This window comes from Solanum lycopersicum, chromosome 1 (genome assembly GCF_036512215.1).
Source record: "Solanum lycopersicum chromosome 1, SLM_r2.1".
NCBI lineage: Eukaryota > Viridiplantae > Streptophyta > Magnoliopsida > Solanales > Solanaceae > Solanum > Solanum lycopersicum.
The window spans coordinates 2948892-2967740 of NC_090800.1; the positions used below are offsets into that span (position 1 = coordinate 2948892).

Genomic DNA, 18849 nt, shown 5'->3' on the forward strand with positions numbered 1-18849 from the left:
GAGTAATTTCACAACTTTGTTACCAGAAAACGTATCGAACGCGATAAATGTGATTTTCTAAAATCAAAGATATTTCTATAAAAATAATTTTATCTTATAACCAAAAAATAAATAATCATTTTATTAGTAAACATTAGTAAGGTTTTGTACCGTCAAGTTTTTTGTTTCAATTTCCAAACTATCAGGTGTTAACTTTTCATACCTGAACACACCTCAACTATCAGTTTATCGAAAGATTTGGTGATGGTTGGCGATAAACACACCTCAAATGTTTATCGAAACACACATCTGAACAAAATACAGACTACTTGCAGATGGTAGCATATCAGCAGACCATATGAACTTCAACATCACTAACAATGTGCACACAAACTTGATAGTAAACGGTGATGTTCAGACCAACTTGTACGAATTTCGTCACAATGTGTTGTACTTGGATCAACAAATTCACAAGAAATAGGACATTACAACCACTGTCATCGAATTAAACGACAAATTCGAAGTTTCACAGAATCAAGATCCTAAAATACAGCAATACAAAGGAAATGTTTGACAAGTATATGATCTACCTACAACTTTTCATACCTAGAACTTTACAGTTTAGACTAAACAGCTAGCCATATGCTCACTGAATTCTTCCTTTTCAACTCTAGTCCTAGTCCTTTTTTTATGTACAGAAAGGAAGAATCGAATCTACTAGGCGCATGACCCCTCTTTTCCATAACATTGAAATAAAAAGCCAAGGATGAATTGCCACCAGGCTTGGACCAGAGGTACTAAAAGGTGTTATGTGATGTTTCTACCATCGCTGGCCGGAAGAACCTCCTTCCCCTACCTGAGCAGACTGAGCCTGATATTTCGATTCCTGAAAGCTGATTTGTTTTCCATAACCATTACCATTCGAGTAAGAATTCTGATGCTCAGCCAAACTTCTATCCTTGTGCCACTCTGGAACATCAGCAGCATTGGACAGTAAAGGTTCAGAACCTGATGAATGCACAGACTGCAAAGGAACAGCAGAACCAGAACCATCTCCCTTTGAAGTACCAGCATCTGACTTTTTTGCAAAACGCCCTCCAGAAGCTCTTGCCCTTTTCAAGGCATGCTGATGTCTCGACTCGTGAAGATATGGCTGTATTACGAGGAAGACAGAAAGTATCAACAACTGAGGATGAGTAAGCAGAATAAACCGAGCATATGTTGCATATCATCAGCATAACATTCGTGCAAAATCATGTCAGCCAATCCTGTGACTTCACAATAAAAATATAGCAGTGGAGAAACTGATATTGGTTATTAATAGCCCAAACATTGGCATAAGGAACTCCTTTCACCAAATTATACTTATGAGTGGTGTATTTGACGGATCAGTTTAAAAAGGTGAATTGACCGTGTTCTACACAGATAAAAGTAATATCAGATTTTACCTTTCATTTCCTCCTACTTAAGTAACATAAAATTCTTTAACAGTTTAATTTTTTTTAAAGAAAAGTGAGCTCAGCCAAAGAGTGGGTACATCTCCAATCCGGGACAACGGAATATCTCCAGAACAGCCAGGCACATGTAACAAAAATATGCTGCTAAAAAGGTGCATCATGCATTCTTTAGATAACAGGAGAAAAGAACACCCAACAAGCAGCCCAGTGGATGAGGCATATACTAACCTTTCTCACTTTTATCAGCTTCTTTTCAAGTTCTGCTTTCGCACGTGACTCTCTTCGCCGCAAAATACCATGATACTGCTTGGCATTGACATAAACAGGCTCTTGAGCCATTTCATGAGGCAAAGGCATCCTCGGATGATGCATATCAAGTACATGAGGAGGGACCTGTATAGCACCACCTTCAGTCAAGATCTTAAAAAATCTTGTGCTCAGCCACCAACCAGCCCCAGGCATAACTATGTTATAATGGAATTTTTTTTTGTATTTTTTTTAATGATGGATTTTTCTTCAGTGGCGATGTTTTTCAAGGTGGTTTCCTACTTCCTAGAGTCCTAGGCATATCAAGCAAAGAGATCTTTCTGGAACTGATTGTATCTATTTGTTAGTCGAAATAGAAAAAACAGAAAAGAGCTCATTTAAAAGACAAACAAAAGAAGCTGCATCCGGAGTACTATTTATACTAGCTGTCCTATGAAATCTAATCAATGATTTAAATGAAAGGGACATGCGCACTGGACGCCACTGATTCTAATTCAATTGAAAGAAGAAAGAACTCATCCCAAATTGAACAATAATGTTGTAACATGTATGATTGCAAGAAGGATAATTAGCAAGTCACCTGGAAGTTGGCAATACAGAGAAAGTGAGTGTCTCTAAACTAAAGCTAACTACAAGAAGATATCAGGGTTAAGCCAACACATACAAAGACTACGTTTAACCACCTGCCAAAGATATATCAAACAACCACCATGAAGCAGCTTTCTATGTTTAGATATCCCTAACGACATAATACACTCAGTTCCAGAGGTATTCAATAGTATAAATTGGCAGAAAAGTAAAATTTTCCTCTCAACACATCAGATCTTAAAAAAAGTGATGGGGGAAAAACAGGAAAAATGAAAGTTATGAATTCAAACCACACGCATACCATAGGCTGACCAAAAGGTGCCAGTATTCCACCATAGTATGGGTCAACATACAGATTTGGAGCACATGCCTGCATGCCAATTACAGAATAACATCAAAATCAGAAAGGAAAAAAAGTGAGATAACCCAACAAGCAAATCAAACTTCTCAAAACCCATAGAGTCAAACATACTCACCATGGAGTGCGCAACAAGTTCAAACTGTGGGGGTTGTGTTATGCACCCATCACCCTTTGGAGGTATGGCAGATGCCATTGGCTGTAAATTCTGATCTACTTGCACATAACTCCCATCTAACTCTGAACCAAGAATGCAGAGCATTACTTAAGTAATTTATAGCCATTAACATCATAAAAGATATATATTGTTTCCCATCTCTACCACAGCACTTCCCGCGTCAATAATATGTCACCTTCTTTCCTCTTTATGGAAAAGATTTAAAAGAAGAAAGTAACTAGGCAAATGAAGCATCATGACAGAATTCCAGTCCATAACAACTATGCCTCAAGCTCAAGCAAATCAGGATTGGTTATATGAATCCTCACTGATCATATTGCTCCATCCAAACCAATATTATTCAACACAACCGTAACAAATATTCATATATTATTAGTTGAAAAAAGAAGTAGAGTACTTGTCAGAAAGAGACTAATGAAGAAAAACAGGTCAAATCACTCTGTCAATGACCATACTGCTTTATCTTTAGCACCTCTTTAGATTGAATAGAGGAACGCATGGTGTTTTGGTGGAAAGAATAACTACCCTCAAATATAGGTATTTAGGCCTACTGGCAGTTTCATGCAATTTACAGGATACATTTGATGAAATACGGCTGACCGACTTTATAGCTCACTACAGGAGTAACTTTGTATAGGGGAGTCTGCCCTTGTTGTTTTTGTACAGGAGGGCCTCTCACTTTTTAAAGTTCAGCACTAGCGTACAGCTTGACTATATTTAGCTATCAATAAAATTTATTTACTAGGAAAAAAAAATAGTAGAGATACCTGAATGCTTAGGTATGGTACTTTGTGATTTTTCAGGAGTATCATCAGCTTCCTCGTTGGATCCACCATCAGACTGTGATCGGCCATCCACAGCTTGTTCGGGTGATGGTGAATCTGATGGACTTCCCCGCATCAGTCCAAGAGAAACAGGATTATTACCAGCAGTATTCCACCAAGGTTCTAAAGTGGAATTAGGAACATTATAAGTTCTGGCTTCCCCACAATTTGCACTTTTGGACTCTGATTGCATGCTTCTCTAGTTCTAGTAAGTTTAGTTCTTCGTACAATGTTCTGGCAGATAGACAGAAAGCAAAGCAACTCAGTTAATCAAGTTTAAGGAATCTACAATTATTCCAGAAGCACATTGCTATAAGGTTTCATATCCTACCAAAAGGATCTGAAACTGTAATGAGGATGCATGAGATGAACAAGACTAATATTTAACAATCATAACATTTACTTCGACTTGAACAACATGTTTGTGTCTTTTTTTAATTCCTTTTTCCAAAGGCAATTGTCCTGAACCTTTCATTTCTAATCGTGAAGAACAAGAAAGCCAGAAATCAACCGTCTATGAATTTAGTACAACTTGCAATTAAAATAACTGATTTCAGCATCAAATACACATAATGCCTATATAAAACTAACTTCTCAAAGTTGAGATTTTTCTCATTGTTATCACTTTGTCCTCTGCTTTTTTGAAGCACAAACTTCTCTATACTACATTGCTTCACCTATGAAGTGATAACTTATCATCTCATCGCTTAGCTTTAAGGGACGAAGTAATCTCTTTTAGTAACATTATAACACTTCATAGATATGTCATTATACTGGAGTTTCCTTACTCCATAAACAAGTTATAGTACATGCAAGAAGACAGTTTTACTTTTTAACTAGATTTACACCAAAGATAAACTATATATGAAAAACAAAACAGAGCTAGGAAGGATAGACTCAAAGTATAGAACCATTTTCCCCCATTTCTGCAACTGTTTTCCTCATATCTAGTTCCCCCAAGACCTTTAAAAAAACTAGGAAGGATAAATTCAAAGTATAAAATCACTTTTTCCCATTTTCTATGATTTCTTTTCCACTGTTTACCTCATATCTTGTGCCTCAAGACCTAAAAGCTATAGCAACTTAAATGCATACCCCCATCATCCACTACACCACCACCATTCAGTGACGAAACAGGATTATGACTAACGTAGAACCAGGACAATGACTAACGGGATTCAAAATGTAAAGAAGTAAAACATACGAAGAAGCAAAAAGGGCTCAACAACACCTACACATATACACAAAAAAATAATTTTGATTTTGTATATGTAGTGTAATCTTTCGACCCTTGTGATACCTTACCCTAACTCCACCCCTGCCACCACCACAAAAAAAAGGAACTTTAAAGATATACTCCAGTTCACAGTACAAACCATATGCCCCTATTACTAAAATTAGGGGAAAACTTATCAGACTTCAATCCATCCCCATTAAAAAAAAAACTTAAGAAGTGACATTTTCCCTCTGAATTCACAGTAATTCCAATAAAAAGAAACACCTCAACCCACCACACCGCTCAAAAAAACATCTTTACTCATAAAATCAACCCACCAAATAATTACCAAAAAAAAAAAACGAATCTCATTCCATACAATTAACATAAACATCAGGATTCACATCAACTTTCGAAATCAAAACTACACCAAATCAACCAATATTTTAATTTTCCAATGAAGATGGTGTGTTCACCATCCCAAACAGAGAAAAGGGTATCTCCAGATTGTTAATCCATTGAACAATCAAGAATTGGACTAAAAATTCACAGAATTGATCAATTTCAAAAAAAAAAAAACTGAAAACCCCATAATCCAAAAACACAGATAATTGTACATGAAGGAGCTGAAAATTGAGAATTGAAAGAAGAAAAAAACTTACCAGGTGAAAGGGAAGAGGCAGAAGAGAGAGTAGAGTGAACAGTGACTAGTGATTGGTGAAGAAGAACATAAAAGATTTTGGGGAAAAAATGAAAGAGGAAAAGAAAATTAATTTGTTTTATCACAAATTTATTTTTGGAATAAAAATGATAATCAAATTTTCGGAGTAACGATAAAATTAATTTTACGTTATTTGTAAATTACGAATTTGAGTTATAAAATTAGTCACTAGTATTTTGTTTAATACTATGATTTTTGTGTCACACTTTTTTTGTGTGCGATCTTTTTGAGTAGCAATAGGCGATATGGTATAATTTGATACGATACGACATTTGAAATGTAATATCGTAATTTTGATATTCAATTTTTAAAACTACAAAATATATCATTATTAGACATTATCATACCAAATACCGAATAATAATGTGTATTATACAGCATATCAAATATCATAATATCAAAATTATAATTTAAAAAGTTTATGTATAAAATAATAATTCGGTATATACTATATTATACCCACATGATTGATGTTTTTTACATTCAACTATATTTTCTTTAATTTCTTTATCTTGAATTATTTATGTTATTTTAAAAATAAATTATTTATTTATTTTAAAATCTTAAGACAAAATTAAGTATTATTGTTTGCTTAATAATAATCTTGAAAACCATAAACATTAATGTGAACAAAGCTAGAGATCAAAGTATAAATTCCACTAAACTCAATAATACTAAATCAAACATAATATTGTATTAAATAAAATTATTTAATATGCATAAATTATCAATTAAAAAGTTTTCATAAGACATAAATATACAAAATAATAAAAAATTCTTAAGAAGGGTATAAAAGGAAAACAACAAGGAGTAGTAATTTAGATAGTCATACAAATATATATAAATAAAAAAAAACACAAATAATAATGTACTTTTAATATTCTATATTGACACATATTCATATATCATATTTATAAAGAGAAATAACTTTTAAAATCGATTTGATATGATATTCTACAAGATTGTTATTGCAGATATCAAAGAAAACATTCTTTTAGGAAAAAAATACATATACTTTTACTCTTTTGATTATTAATAATTAATTTTAATCATTGTGATTTTTATTAAAAACTCATAGTTTTTCAATTAATTGAAAGAATACTTTTGATCTCTTTTCTTGTGTAAATGGTATGAATTCAATAGAATATTAACTCTTAAATTATTTATGTGTCAATATTAATTTTTTCTTAGTATTACTTTTATTATAAATTTTAACTAGTTTGAATTTAATTTTCAGAATTAATTAAATTGACTAAGGAGAAGCGGATCTGACAACCATTTAATAATTATAATAATAATAATAATAATAATAATAAGTTATTTTTGAGTTAAATGATAATAAATTACTCTTCTATCCTGATTTATATGGTACTATTTAAATTTTAACAAGTCAAACTCATAAATTTTAATGGTTAATTCAGATATAAAAGTTTTGAATTTTTTAAAAATGAAACTTTACATATTTGAGAATAATATAAAAATTGTAAGACAGAATAATTGAAAATATAATGATTGAAAAATATTTTGTTAAATTCTCAAAATTCGATGTGTTACGTGAATTGAAACGGAAGTACTCATGGCCCGTGACAGAGTCACCATATTTTTAGGGGGTTCATCCAAACCCTTCGATGAAAAATTATATTATTTTTATATAATTAAAATAAAATTTTAGATATATATAATAGATATCTAACCCCTTTCAACTGTTCAAAGTCTATTTCTTTCGATTATAAATCTTTTATCGAAAATTCTAATTCCGTCACTCCTCACACGCGCGTGTTCTCCAATAACGGTTGTTTCCTCAGCCACGTTGCACTATTGGTAGGAAGAACAATATTTTATAAAGCAAAAATAGAAATTAAAAATTAAAAATCATTTATTTTTTATAAAATATTCTATTATAATGTGATGGAATGTAGGACCCATGGATTGATCCATTTAACCCTTGTAAAATGTTTTGGTAATCCATTTAGACCCCTTAAGTTTTCGTTCTGATCAGTTTAGTCCGGGTCGGTTCGATATTTCGGAACCCTAAATTGCAAAAATCTATTTTTTTTTCCTATGCTCTCTTAATATCTGGACACATTAGTTCACCTCTATCAAAAACATTATAACATAATTTATGTACGATGCATATTACTGGTGATACATAATCCTAATTATTTTAAATTTATCAGTATAAATTTGATTTATAATTATGTATATGATATATAACTTATATATCGGGCGAAGAAGCAACACACTCACGAATTATAAAATCTCAAACTTTGAGTATGCATACCCAAACACACCCTAAGTTTGAGATTTTTTCTTTCACTCAACATTATTATCTTTGTTCTTACTTTTTGTTTAAACTATAATTTAAATAAAGGGATAATACATAAATATGTATTTAACTCGACTTCAACTTATATCTATGTCCTCTTACTTTGACTGTACACAAATAAATACTTAAATTTATATAAAATTAAATAAAATAAATACATTCGTTCTACGTGATATTCTACATGACAATTTTGTTTCCTATATAAGGCGTCGTCCTACGTGTATTATACTATTATACCACTTAAGACGTGTATGTCTACTTGTTAAATTGTATACAAGTTTAAATATTTATTTGTGCACATTCAAAGTTGATAGACATAAGTATCAACTGAAACCAAATTAAATAACATATTTATGTATTATGTCATAATGTCTTGAATAAATTTAAAGAATTTATATTCTTCATCTTTTACTTGCAATTTATGATTTTTAATACTTGTGAGATTGATACCATGATATTAGGATACACAATTAATATTGCTTACATATTCACAAAAATTATACATGCAATTTTGTAACTTTAATTCTATATTGTAAGTATAGGTGTTAGGATAATTTGAGTAGGCTAGTAGTAATCAACATATTGTTATGAGTACTATTAAAATGTTAATTAATTACTCAAATAAATCAATTAATAATAATAAAAATAAGTGAAGAATTCAACATGATTGATGGTTTACCTCTCTCTTTGAATTAATATAACCTAAATAAAAGCTTACCTACTTTTTTTTTTCTATACAATTTCAAAATAGTTATAATTAAATACAAACAAATTTGAATTTATAACTTACATTTATTTGATTTAGTAAATGGTTAATCATAAATCTTTATGAATATAATGTTTGATCCTATTATACTTTATTATTTATCGACCTCATCTATTTTTTTTGTACGTTTCGAAATAACATATTTGTCCTTATCATTAAAAGTGTTTTATAGTAGAATAAAAAGTTTCATGTATCAAAATATTCAAGTTTACGCATTTATATTTTATTATTCAAATTTAAATTACCATCAAATTAAAATTTTGTTATTGTTAGTAGATTTTCACAAAATGAAATTTCCTCTCAAGGTAGATAAAGATTATAACCAAAGAATAAAAGAGGGAAAATTGATTAATTATGGTTATTATACGTATAAATTTGATCATTTTTAACTTTGACATATTCTTTATCAAATAATAAATAAGATAATAATTTAACTTTATTACTCTTAATTATAATATAAATTATTTCACTCCTTGAAAAATGAATTGATCATAATTAATACTTGATAATAAAAGCAATCAAAATATAAAATAATAAATTATCTCTAGTTTTTTTTCGTTCCATTTCAATTTGTTCTTATTTCTTTACTTTAATCTCTTTTAAATTTTTTTTAACGATTCTTAGTTTTAACTTTTTGCATGATATATTAAAAATTGATCATAAAATTTAAAAAATGCTTTAATACATTCTATCATTACAAGGTTCAAAACAAATTCTTATCTTTTAATTAAAATTCTGTATCAAATTAAAATCAGACGAATAAATTAAAATTGAGTAATAGATGATTAATGGATTTATTTTTGTTGTTACAAAGTATAATGATTTTAACCCATTTATCACATTGCAGTAATGATAAAATATAGTAATTGCAACCACCAATATTTATTTGTGCCGTCACAATGTATAATGAAATTAAAACCATGTGTCAGATTTATATTATAAAGTGTCAACATATAATAAATTGAAAGAATTGTGGGTTGTTAAAGTCTTAACGTTACACTTTAATAACATTAAAAAAAAATTCTTAATTAATATCGTGCCGGATATAAAATTTTCATTCAAAAAATTTGACGAATAAAAAAGTTCCAAAATTAAAATTTAAGTATGGAATTTCAAAGTGAATTTTGAATCCCCTGAATTATTTGAGTATATTTAATTGCTAACTTAGCGTTTAAGGGATTCAAAAATATCTCTCTCTCTATATATATACATACACGAAGATTGTAAATGAGCTTTAATAGTAACAAAAATTATCAACTATGTATAAAATGAATAGAAGAAAATGACTTTTTAAAAGTTTTTAATTTTTATTTGTATAAATAAAAGACTCTTATAAAAAAAGGAAAAAAGTCTGGAAAATACTTAAATTTGATCGAAATTGTTGTTACGTTGTTAAATTTTATGGAGGACCTTTTTACCTCCTGCACTATTCAAAAGTGTATTTTAACGAGATATATGTGTCAACGTGGACACATAACTGTCTATGATTATGCAATTTTTTTATATGTCCACGTGGGCGCATATATACCTTTAAAACACATTATTTAAATAGTGCATGGGATAAAATGTCCTTTCGAAAATTTGGTATCGTTATGACAATTTCAATCAAAATTCAAAAATATTTCAGATCTTTTCCCGACCTTTTTCCCATTATTATTATTTGACATTAACTAATTATCTTAAATCAAAACTTGATCATAAAATTGAATTCACAAGCTATGAGTATAAAGTCATTCATATTTGAAATTCATCTTAAAATTTTACTTTGGTTGATTTATAGTTGATTTTAGATGGTTGACTTTGACTTTTTACTTTTACTTTGATTTTTGATAACTGGTTGACTTTGATTTTGAATTTGACTTTGATTTTTTCAAAATTGAGAAAATGAACCACCTAAAGTACTAATATATTTATTTTTGTAATTAATGAAAAATTAATTTTCTTTTGTCTTTTTTACTCTATTATTAAATTAATGAATGGTATCCAAAGCTTAAATCACGTTCTATTAAAAATTATATTAGTAAACAAATGGATGATCACATGATATCTAGTTAACTTAATTAATAAAATTATATAAATATAAAATTTACCCACCTTAATGTTTCTAGATTTTGTTCTTTGTCAACATAATAAAAATAAATCATTGTTTATTACGGTGGAACGATTCAAACTTTCTCTGATCTTAATAAAAAAATTCAGGTTTGAGCCATTAAAAATAAAAATAAATTTATTAAAAGTACTGTTCCGCTCAAGAATTGAAATCTGCAATGCGCGAATTTCAATTTACGAAAAGAAAGATTTTCTAGCGTAATAAAAACTAACAGAGTGTCACAATTAAAAAAATACTAAAAATTAATTATGAATTATACTATATTGTTGCTAAATTGGTCTTAACTAATTAAGATTGGCCTTAAACTATGGGGTATCCTAAGCTCAAATGTGTCCTAATAAATAAATAAATTAAAAAATGTAATAATTTTATAATGGCTAACTAAGTGAGTTTTCTATTTATTTATTTATTTATATATAAAAAATACATTATATTAAAATGTTCTTCCAAATTGACCGACCAAAACAGTTACTGTCCCTATTACAATTTTGATGCTCTTTTTGTTTATTTATTTATTTATTTATTTATTTTGGCTTTATATTTTGGTCATTTTTAATTTTTTTTTTAAAAAAACTTTTTTGGGTTTTAAAACCTTATTGAAAAAATGAACCTACTAGTGTGGTGAGATTTTTTATATTCAAAAAAAAATAAAGATAAATTTTATCAATTCGATAAGTCTGATTAATGATTAAACAAAATACGTAGAATGAAGATATCAAATAGTACAATATTTTTTTAGTCTTGTAAAAGACTTGTAAATAACTAAACACACATATAAGTCTTATCAAGCCAAGACTTACGTGTGTATCTGATTATTTACAAGTTCTTTCGTAAAACTAAAAAAATATTTACTATATGATATATTCATTCTACGTATTTCGTTCAATTATTCACAGATTTGTATATGAATACAATGAATATTGTACTTAAGTCACGTACCACTAATATAACTTGTGAACAAGACAAGTTCCACAAATTTAACAAAATTCGTGAATAATTCAAAAATAATTATAGTGAGAGAAAATCAATATGAAATTGAACGTATATATCTTTTTTTAAATAATTTAATATTTCTTTAATACGGTAAAGTGAATCAAAACTAAAATACTATTCTTTCCATCTACTCTTACTTATTCAGTTTAAAAATCAAGAAGATAATTTACCACTTGATTCAATCAACTAAGATCGTCAAACACTAAACAAGTAAAAATAAACGAAAAAAAACGAAGCGGCGAAAAAAATAAAAATAAAACAAAGGTTTAAGTTTGACCTTTTCTTTGGGCAATGGGCAGGCAGCCCAAATTGATCATACTATAAATATAAACCTACTCCAACATTTCTATTCTCATTTTCTCCTTCTAGCTTAGTGCTTTTTTCTTTGTCCCAACTCTATATAGCTAAAAAAACTCAATAATTTTGAGTTCTGTTTGAGTTATATACACTGACAGTTAAAGCGAAATCTACGATGAATCCATCTTATTCTCCTAGTGGAAGAAGAACAAGAAGTTCAAGAATCACGACACAGAATCAACAACAATCGAAGAATGATGAAAATGTTTCTTCTCCATGTAAGAGTACTACTAATACTAATTTATTGAAGAATAATGATATTATTAGTATTAATAATATTACTAGTGAATATTATTGTTCAACTCCAAAGTCTAAGAGATATCAAATTCCAAAAATCAAGAATTGTCCACCAGCACCAAAGAAGAAGAGAAGAATACTATTTTCATCATCAACAACAACAACAAGTAGTTGTAATGATATTAATTCATTGAAAAGAAGTCCTATTTCTTTCTTTACTACAACTACAACAACACTAGATTTAGAGCTCTTTTTCAATTTTGCACATTGAGAAAGTATATTATGTACTAATAACTATATGTTAGTTGCTATATGGTAACTTTTTTTCTATATATTTCTTTGTTTTCCTTTAATATGGATATATATATATCTTAGCATAGATTTTTCTAGAGAAGGGAGAAATTCCCTTATACTAAAAATTAGCGACGGATGAATTATGTAGCTAAACAATAGAATTAGTAACGGATTATGATAAAATTTTGTCAGCTATGAGAAAATTACTAGGTTGTTTGGACTCTTCACTTTTGGTGTCATCTTCGTTGACACGATGTGAGTGAAGTGTAGGATCTATATTGGATTTGGCCAATCGGTTTTGAATGTTCTGATCAAAATAAAGAAATTCGAGATAGATATAATGGTTTCTCTAATCAAAACAAAAGTTAAGGTGAAATAGAAAAATATGGAATAAATTGTATATACAAAGTTGGAAAAATTACTGAAATACACGTCTTGTGTTTTTCTTCATTTCAAATAGTCCCTTCTATTTCTAAAAACCTCTAAAATCCCTTATTTCTCTTCTAATGTATTTAATGTATCCGAGCTAAATATTAATGTATTTGAGCCAATATTTAATATATCCGAGCTATATGTTATGTATTCCATTTATTTTATAATGTGTTCGAGCTGGTTTTTAATGTATCCGAGCTACATATTATGTAACTGATATATGTTATAATGTATCCGAGATACTCTTTAATGTATCCGAAAGGTACAAATTTTAAGGAATTATCGTAATTATATAAAAAAAAATTAGGATAAAACGTAATTCACTCTTTACACTATGAGATTTATGTAAACTATACGTAAAAGTTTCTATATCAATGATGTTTTTTAAAATCTCCTTTGGTGTTTTTCTCTTGATCAATATTTTCTTCTCAAAATACAATGTAAATTTTTCACATAACGTGTCGTAATTTAAATATTTTTCAAATTTTTGAATTATTTTAGCCAAATCTTTGCATCAATCCTAAAATTTTAAATTTTAAATCATGAAAGATTTAACCTCTAAATTTGCACCCATATTGAGCATTTGCATCAGAGTTCAAGCAATTTTATTTGTACTAATAAATTAGTGGCAAATATCATAGCTAATTTCAAATTTTTTAAAGGAAAAAAAAGAGATAAACATACCCCTGAACTATCGTAAATGGTATGTAAATACATACTCTCCCTCATACATTTGGGACATTTGTGCCCCTGCTATTAAAAAACTAGAGTATATATGTCATTCACTCTAACAGAAGACTAAATAGGAACACGAGACACAGTCTTATCCATCGATCCTAATATTTAGTAAATATTGGGTCGGTGGATAAAATTATGACATGTGTGTCCGTTAATATAGACGGTATATGTGTTCTAGTTTTTTTAATAACATGAGTATCAATATCTCAAAAAATATAACAAAAAATATCTGCACACCATTTACGATGATTCAGAATATATTTATCCTTTTTTTCCTTTTTTTTTTAATCATTCCAAAGACAATTGGCTCATGGTAGGAATATCATATCATTCCCCATTTAAATATCAAACATTATTTTATAGCAATATTCAAACTAGTTATGTGAGTCATTTAATTAAACCAAACTTTTATCCACAACAACATTCAAACTAGAGGGATACGCCTATTATATATTATTATTTGTTTGGTCTTTTAATTATAATATAACTACCCCCTTTTGTTCTATTTTATGTAAAAATATTTGTTCTTTTAAAAGTCAACTAATTTTCTGTAATTTTCAAATTATTAGCTATGTTATAACTTGTACTATTTTTATTTTTAAATTTTTGGAAAAAAATATATCTAAATTTATAATTAAAATTAAATAGTGTTTTGATCTTTGTACTTTGAACCTCTTCACATAATTTGGGACATAATTGGGTTGTAATGTTGTGAAAATCTTCAACAAATTTTGGTACCATGTTAAAGATATTTATATTTGTTGTTCTTGTTCTTTGTGTATAGGGCATACTTAATTAATTACAAATTTCATGTTAAATTACTTATGGTTGTACTAATATTTACCCTCTCATTATTTGGTCTAGAATTTATGGATGAATTTTGGAAGGTCTCATGAAAGTTGCAATTAATAAATGGAATTTGAATTTCATGTCTATGATTAATAAACTACCAAGAACTATTCACTAAGGTGTGTGGTTGTTGGCAACAAATTTTCTCAATTACGAAAAATATACTGTAATCACAAAATAAATTTTAAAAAAAGGAAAATATACAAGTATTCCCTTTAGACTATGATCGAGATTTTCAGAGACACACCTTAGATAAACTAAGGTCCCTATTACCCCCTGAACCATTTTTTAAAAAAATGCGCACCTTTTTGGCTTACGTGACATCCAAATATCTCCCACGTGCCTCAATTGCATAGAGTCACGTTGTGTGACACGTAAGACAAAAGGTGTACAAAATTATGAAAAAAGAAGAAGATAAGTTCGCGGGGTGGTGGGTGGTGGGTGGGGGGGTGGGGGTTAATAGGATCTTAGTTTAGTTAAGATGTATCTTTAGGATTTCGATCATACTATAAGCACGTACTTATGCATTTGCCCTTTAAAAAATGATTTTATTTATCAAGATTGAGGATAAGAATTTATATGTATTCTTGATTCTTCTTTGTGAATTCTCTTCGTAATTTGAGGACTGTTAGTAACATATTTCTAGAATATGCAGCAGTTTAAACCACCTTAGTATGTATTTGGTCCCTACTCTAGAATAAGATCAATAGTTGATATGTTAGGTTTTGTTGCCTTAAATATTGAAATATGAGGTGTGCCTCAAAGAGACCTATAATAGCACAAGATATGGTATGAGATAAATGGTCATGACATAAGTTGTTGGAAATTTATAATTTTCTTCTTGTCATTTAATTTTTTTTTTTTTGTAGTTTTGTAAAATAGTAGTTGTTGATTTAGGCCTTCTTTTAGGGTTATATAAATAATTAAGCCAGGTGTTTTTATTTTAATCATGATTGACTTGTATCACAATAGCAATTAGCAATGTTTTGTGGTAGAGGACATTTTAATGCACTAAAAATTCTTGTATATATTTAGCCCATTATATTATTACCTATAGTATAATATAATGTAGAAAATTTGACTAACATTGAAAACCTTCACCTAACAAAATATTCAAGTTTTAAACTTTAATTAATAAACTTCTTTTAATATCATTAATATAATCAGTGTAATTTTTTTAAAAAGTTTCAAAGCACAATAAACTCAGAATGAAACCAACTCAATCTTAAATAGGTCATGGGCTAATCCTTCTTTCTTTCTTTTTATATATTTTTATTCTTTTCTAAACTTCATGTCTAATAAAATTATTCAAAATATATAATAATTACAATCATAATATACATTATACATATAATTAGTAGTACTTTCAATTACAATTTCATATCTAAACTATATAATACGTCAGAGAAGATTTTCAAATTAAATATGACAGATAATAACGTTATTCAATAATTCTAGCAAAAAATATTAAAGAAAATTTTTTTTTAAAAAAATTGACAGATAAATGAGTAAAGGATTTCTGAAGAAAAAACTTGTAAAAGAACGATTACACCTTATTACCTTTAATTGTTTTAATTCAAATTAAATAAGTACTTCTACTTTATGAACTAACCCCGACTCGGCCTAGAGCAAGCTTCAAGGGCTAAATGACTTGTTTGGGCCGAACTTGTAAATCCCATGAGGTAAGCCCATTTTGATGGCTTTAGGTGTGCAAAAGGTAAATCGTGTTTCAAAATTCAATGTAATAATTTACAAATTACAGAAAAAAATTGTTTTAGACAAGTTTCGTACAACGAATACGAAGTGTAATTAATATTCTAGAATTGTGGGGTGTTGTAGGTTTAAATAATACTGAACGATGAATTAAAGAGGGGAATGGAAAAAATTCAAATTAGTCTGAGGAATTGTTTTAAGTAATTACACTTTGTAACAAATGAAATAAATATTGCAGTATATAAGTGGTTGCTTGGTATTGAAAATATTTACTACCGTACGATATAGATGAGTTTAAGCCATTATACTTTTAACAACAAAAATAAAGGGCTTTTCACCTACTTGATGGCTCGATAAAAAATAATTATACTTATTATTTAAAAATATGATATTATTTTTTGTTATCGAGAATATAATCATAAATAGGAGAGTACTATAAATAACACATATTAGGATAGAAGGTTTTAGTAACCACTACAGTGTTGTTTCTTACTACTGGTGTTTGCGATGGTATACTAGTTATATTTTTATTGTAGTTTATGGATTTTGATTTTTATTATTGTTTTTCAGTAATTTGTCCCGATATGTTGTTTACCGTGTTTTGGTCATCATATTATTTTATTATTGTTGTCGGATTCCTTTCGGGTAGACTTCGACCTGTTACCTTGTTACTTGATACTCTTTTTATATTGTTCGAAAACAATTTCTCTATCCTTACGAGGTATTGGTAGGGTTTGCGTACATACTATCCTAGATTTTACTCGTGAAATTTCACTAAGTATGTTATCGATATTGTTAGCCAAAAATATATTAAAAAGAGTAATAATAAAGGGAAAATGCACAAGTACCCTCTCAATATATGCCCGAATTCCTAGAGACACACTTATACTATACTAATGTACTATTACCTCCCTGAACTTATTTTTTATAAGTAATTTTCTACCCCTTTTCGGCTTATGTGCTACTAACTTGAAAAAAAAGTCAATCAGCGTTGGGCCTACTAGATAAGTTCACCACAAGATAAAATTAGATAAAAATGACGTCAAAATTTTGGATCACCAAAAATTCATGAACTATAGCACACAAAAATCAACAAAATAGTTTGTTAGCTGCTTTAGGACTCGTTTGAGCTTTTAAATGGGTCATTTTGGTCATCAGGGCCAACTGACTCCATAACTAATGTCTTATTGGATGTCCACAAAAATTTTGGCAAAAAAGATGTCGAAATTTTGGATCACCAAAAATCCATGGACTATAGAACACGAAAAATAGTAAAATGGGGTGTTTACCTGCTTTGGGGCTCGTTTGACCTTGTAAATGGGTCGTTTTGATCGTCAGGGACAACTGACTCCATAGTTAAGGTCTTAGCGGAAGTCAACAAAAAATCTTGCAAAAACTGACATCGGAGTTTTGGATCACCAAAAATCCATAGCCTATAGCACACGAAAATCGACAAAATGGGATATTTACCTGCTTTGAGACTCGTTTGACCTTGTAAATAGGTCATTTTGGCTGCTACGGCCAAACCAACTTCATATTAAGGTCTTAGCGGATGTCCACAAAATATTTTGGCAAAAATAACGTCGAAATTCAGAATCACCAAAAATCCATGGACTTATAAGCACAAAAAAATTGATAAAATGGGGTGTTTACCTGCTTTGGGGCTCATTTGACCTTGTAAATGAATCGTTTTAGCCGTGAGGGACAACTCAATCCATAGTTATGTCTTAACAAACGTCCCTAAAAAAATTTCAACAAAAATAACATTGGGATTCTGGATCACCAAAAAAGATGGTGAACTATAACACATGAAAATCAGCAAAATGGGGGTTTACCTGCTTTGGGGATCGTTTGACCCTCTAAATGGGTTGTTTTGGCTGTTAGGACCAACTAGATCCATAGCTAAGGTTTTAACGGATGTCCAAGAATAATTTCAGCAAAAATGATGTCGGAATTCTGAATTACCAAAAATACATGGACAATAACACACGAAAATCGGCAAAACGGGGTGTTACCTGCTTTGAGACTCGTTTCACCTTGTAAGGGGGTTGTTTTGTCCATTAGGGCCAACTGGCTCCACAATTAAAGTATTAACGGACGTCCACAAAAACTTTGGCAAAAATAACGTCGGAATTCCAAATCACCAAAAATTCATGGACAATAGCACATAAAAATTGATAAAATAGCGCATTTACCTGCTTTAGTGCTCGTTAGACCTTGCAAATAAGCCTTTTAGCTGTGAGGAACAAATGGCTCTATAGCTAAGGTCTTACTGGACGTCCACAAATTTTTTTAGCAAAAATAACAATGAAATTCCAGATCACCAGAAAAATGGTGAAATTATAGTACACTTATATCGATAAAATGGGGGATTTACTTACTTTGAGACTTGTTTGACCTTGTAAATGGGTTATTTTTGTTGTCATGACCAACTGACTCCATAACT

General features: G+C 29.4%; 1 protein-coding gene across 1 annotated transcript; it reads right to left on the minus strand.

The window, feature by feature from the left end:
• Positions 1–403: 403 nt before the first annotated feature.
• Positions 404–5683, minus strand: LOC101264750 (nuclear transcription factor Y subunit A-1). Its single transcript, XM_004228468.5, has 6 exons — positions 5530–5683; positions 3595–3885; positions 2768–2889; positions 2593–2661; positions 1665–1829; positions 404–1132 (listed from the first exon to the last, which is right to left on the minus strand). Exons 2-6 carry the CDS (start codon positions 3842–3844, stop codon positions 800–802), a joined length of 939 nt encoding a protein of 312 aa, XP_004228516.2. The 5' UTR covers positions 3845–3885; positions 5530–5683; the 3' UTR covers positions 404–799.
• Between the last annotated feature and the right edge of the window lie 13166 nt (positions 5684–18849).

Excerpts from the sequence above, each read along its gene's own strand:
- LOC101264750 (XM_004228468.5), bottom strand. The coding sequence starts at position 3,844 with ATGCAATCAGAGTCCAAAAGTGCAAATTGTGGGGAAGCCAGAACTTAT. Across the intron at positions 2,890-3,594 it reads TACCATACCTAAGCATTCAG|AGTTAGATGGGAGTTATGTG; the intron begins GTATCTCTACTA and ends TTCTTGGTTCAG. Across the intron at positions 1,830-2,592 it reads CACCTTTTGGTCAGCCTATG|GTCCCTCCTCATGTACTTGA; the intron begins GTATGCGTGTGG and ends GGTGCTATACAG.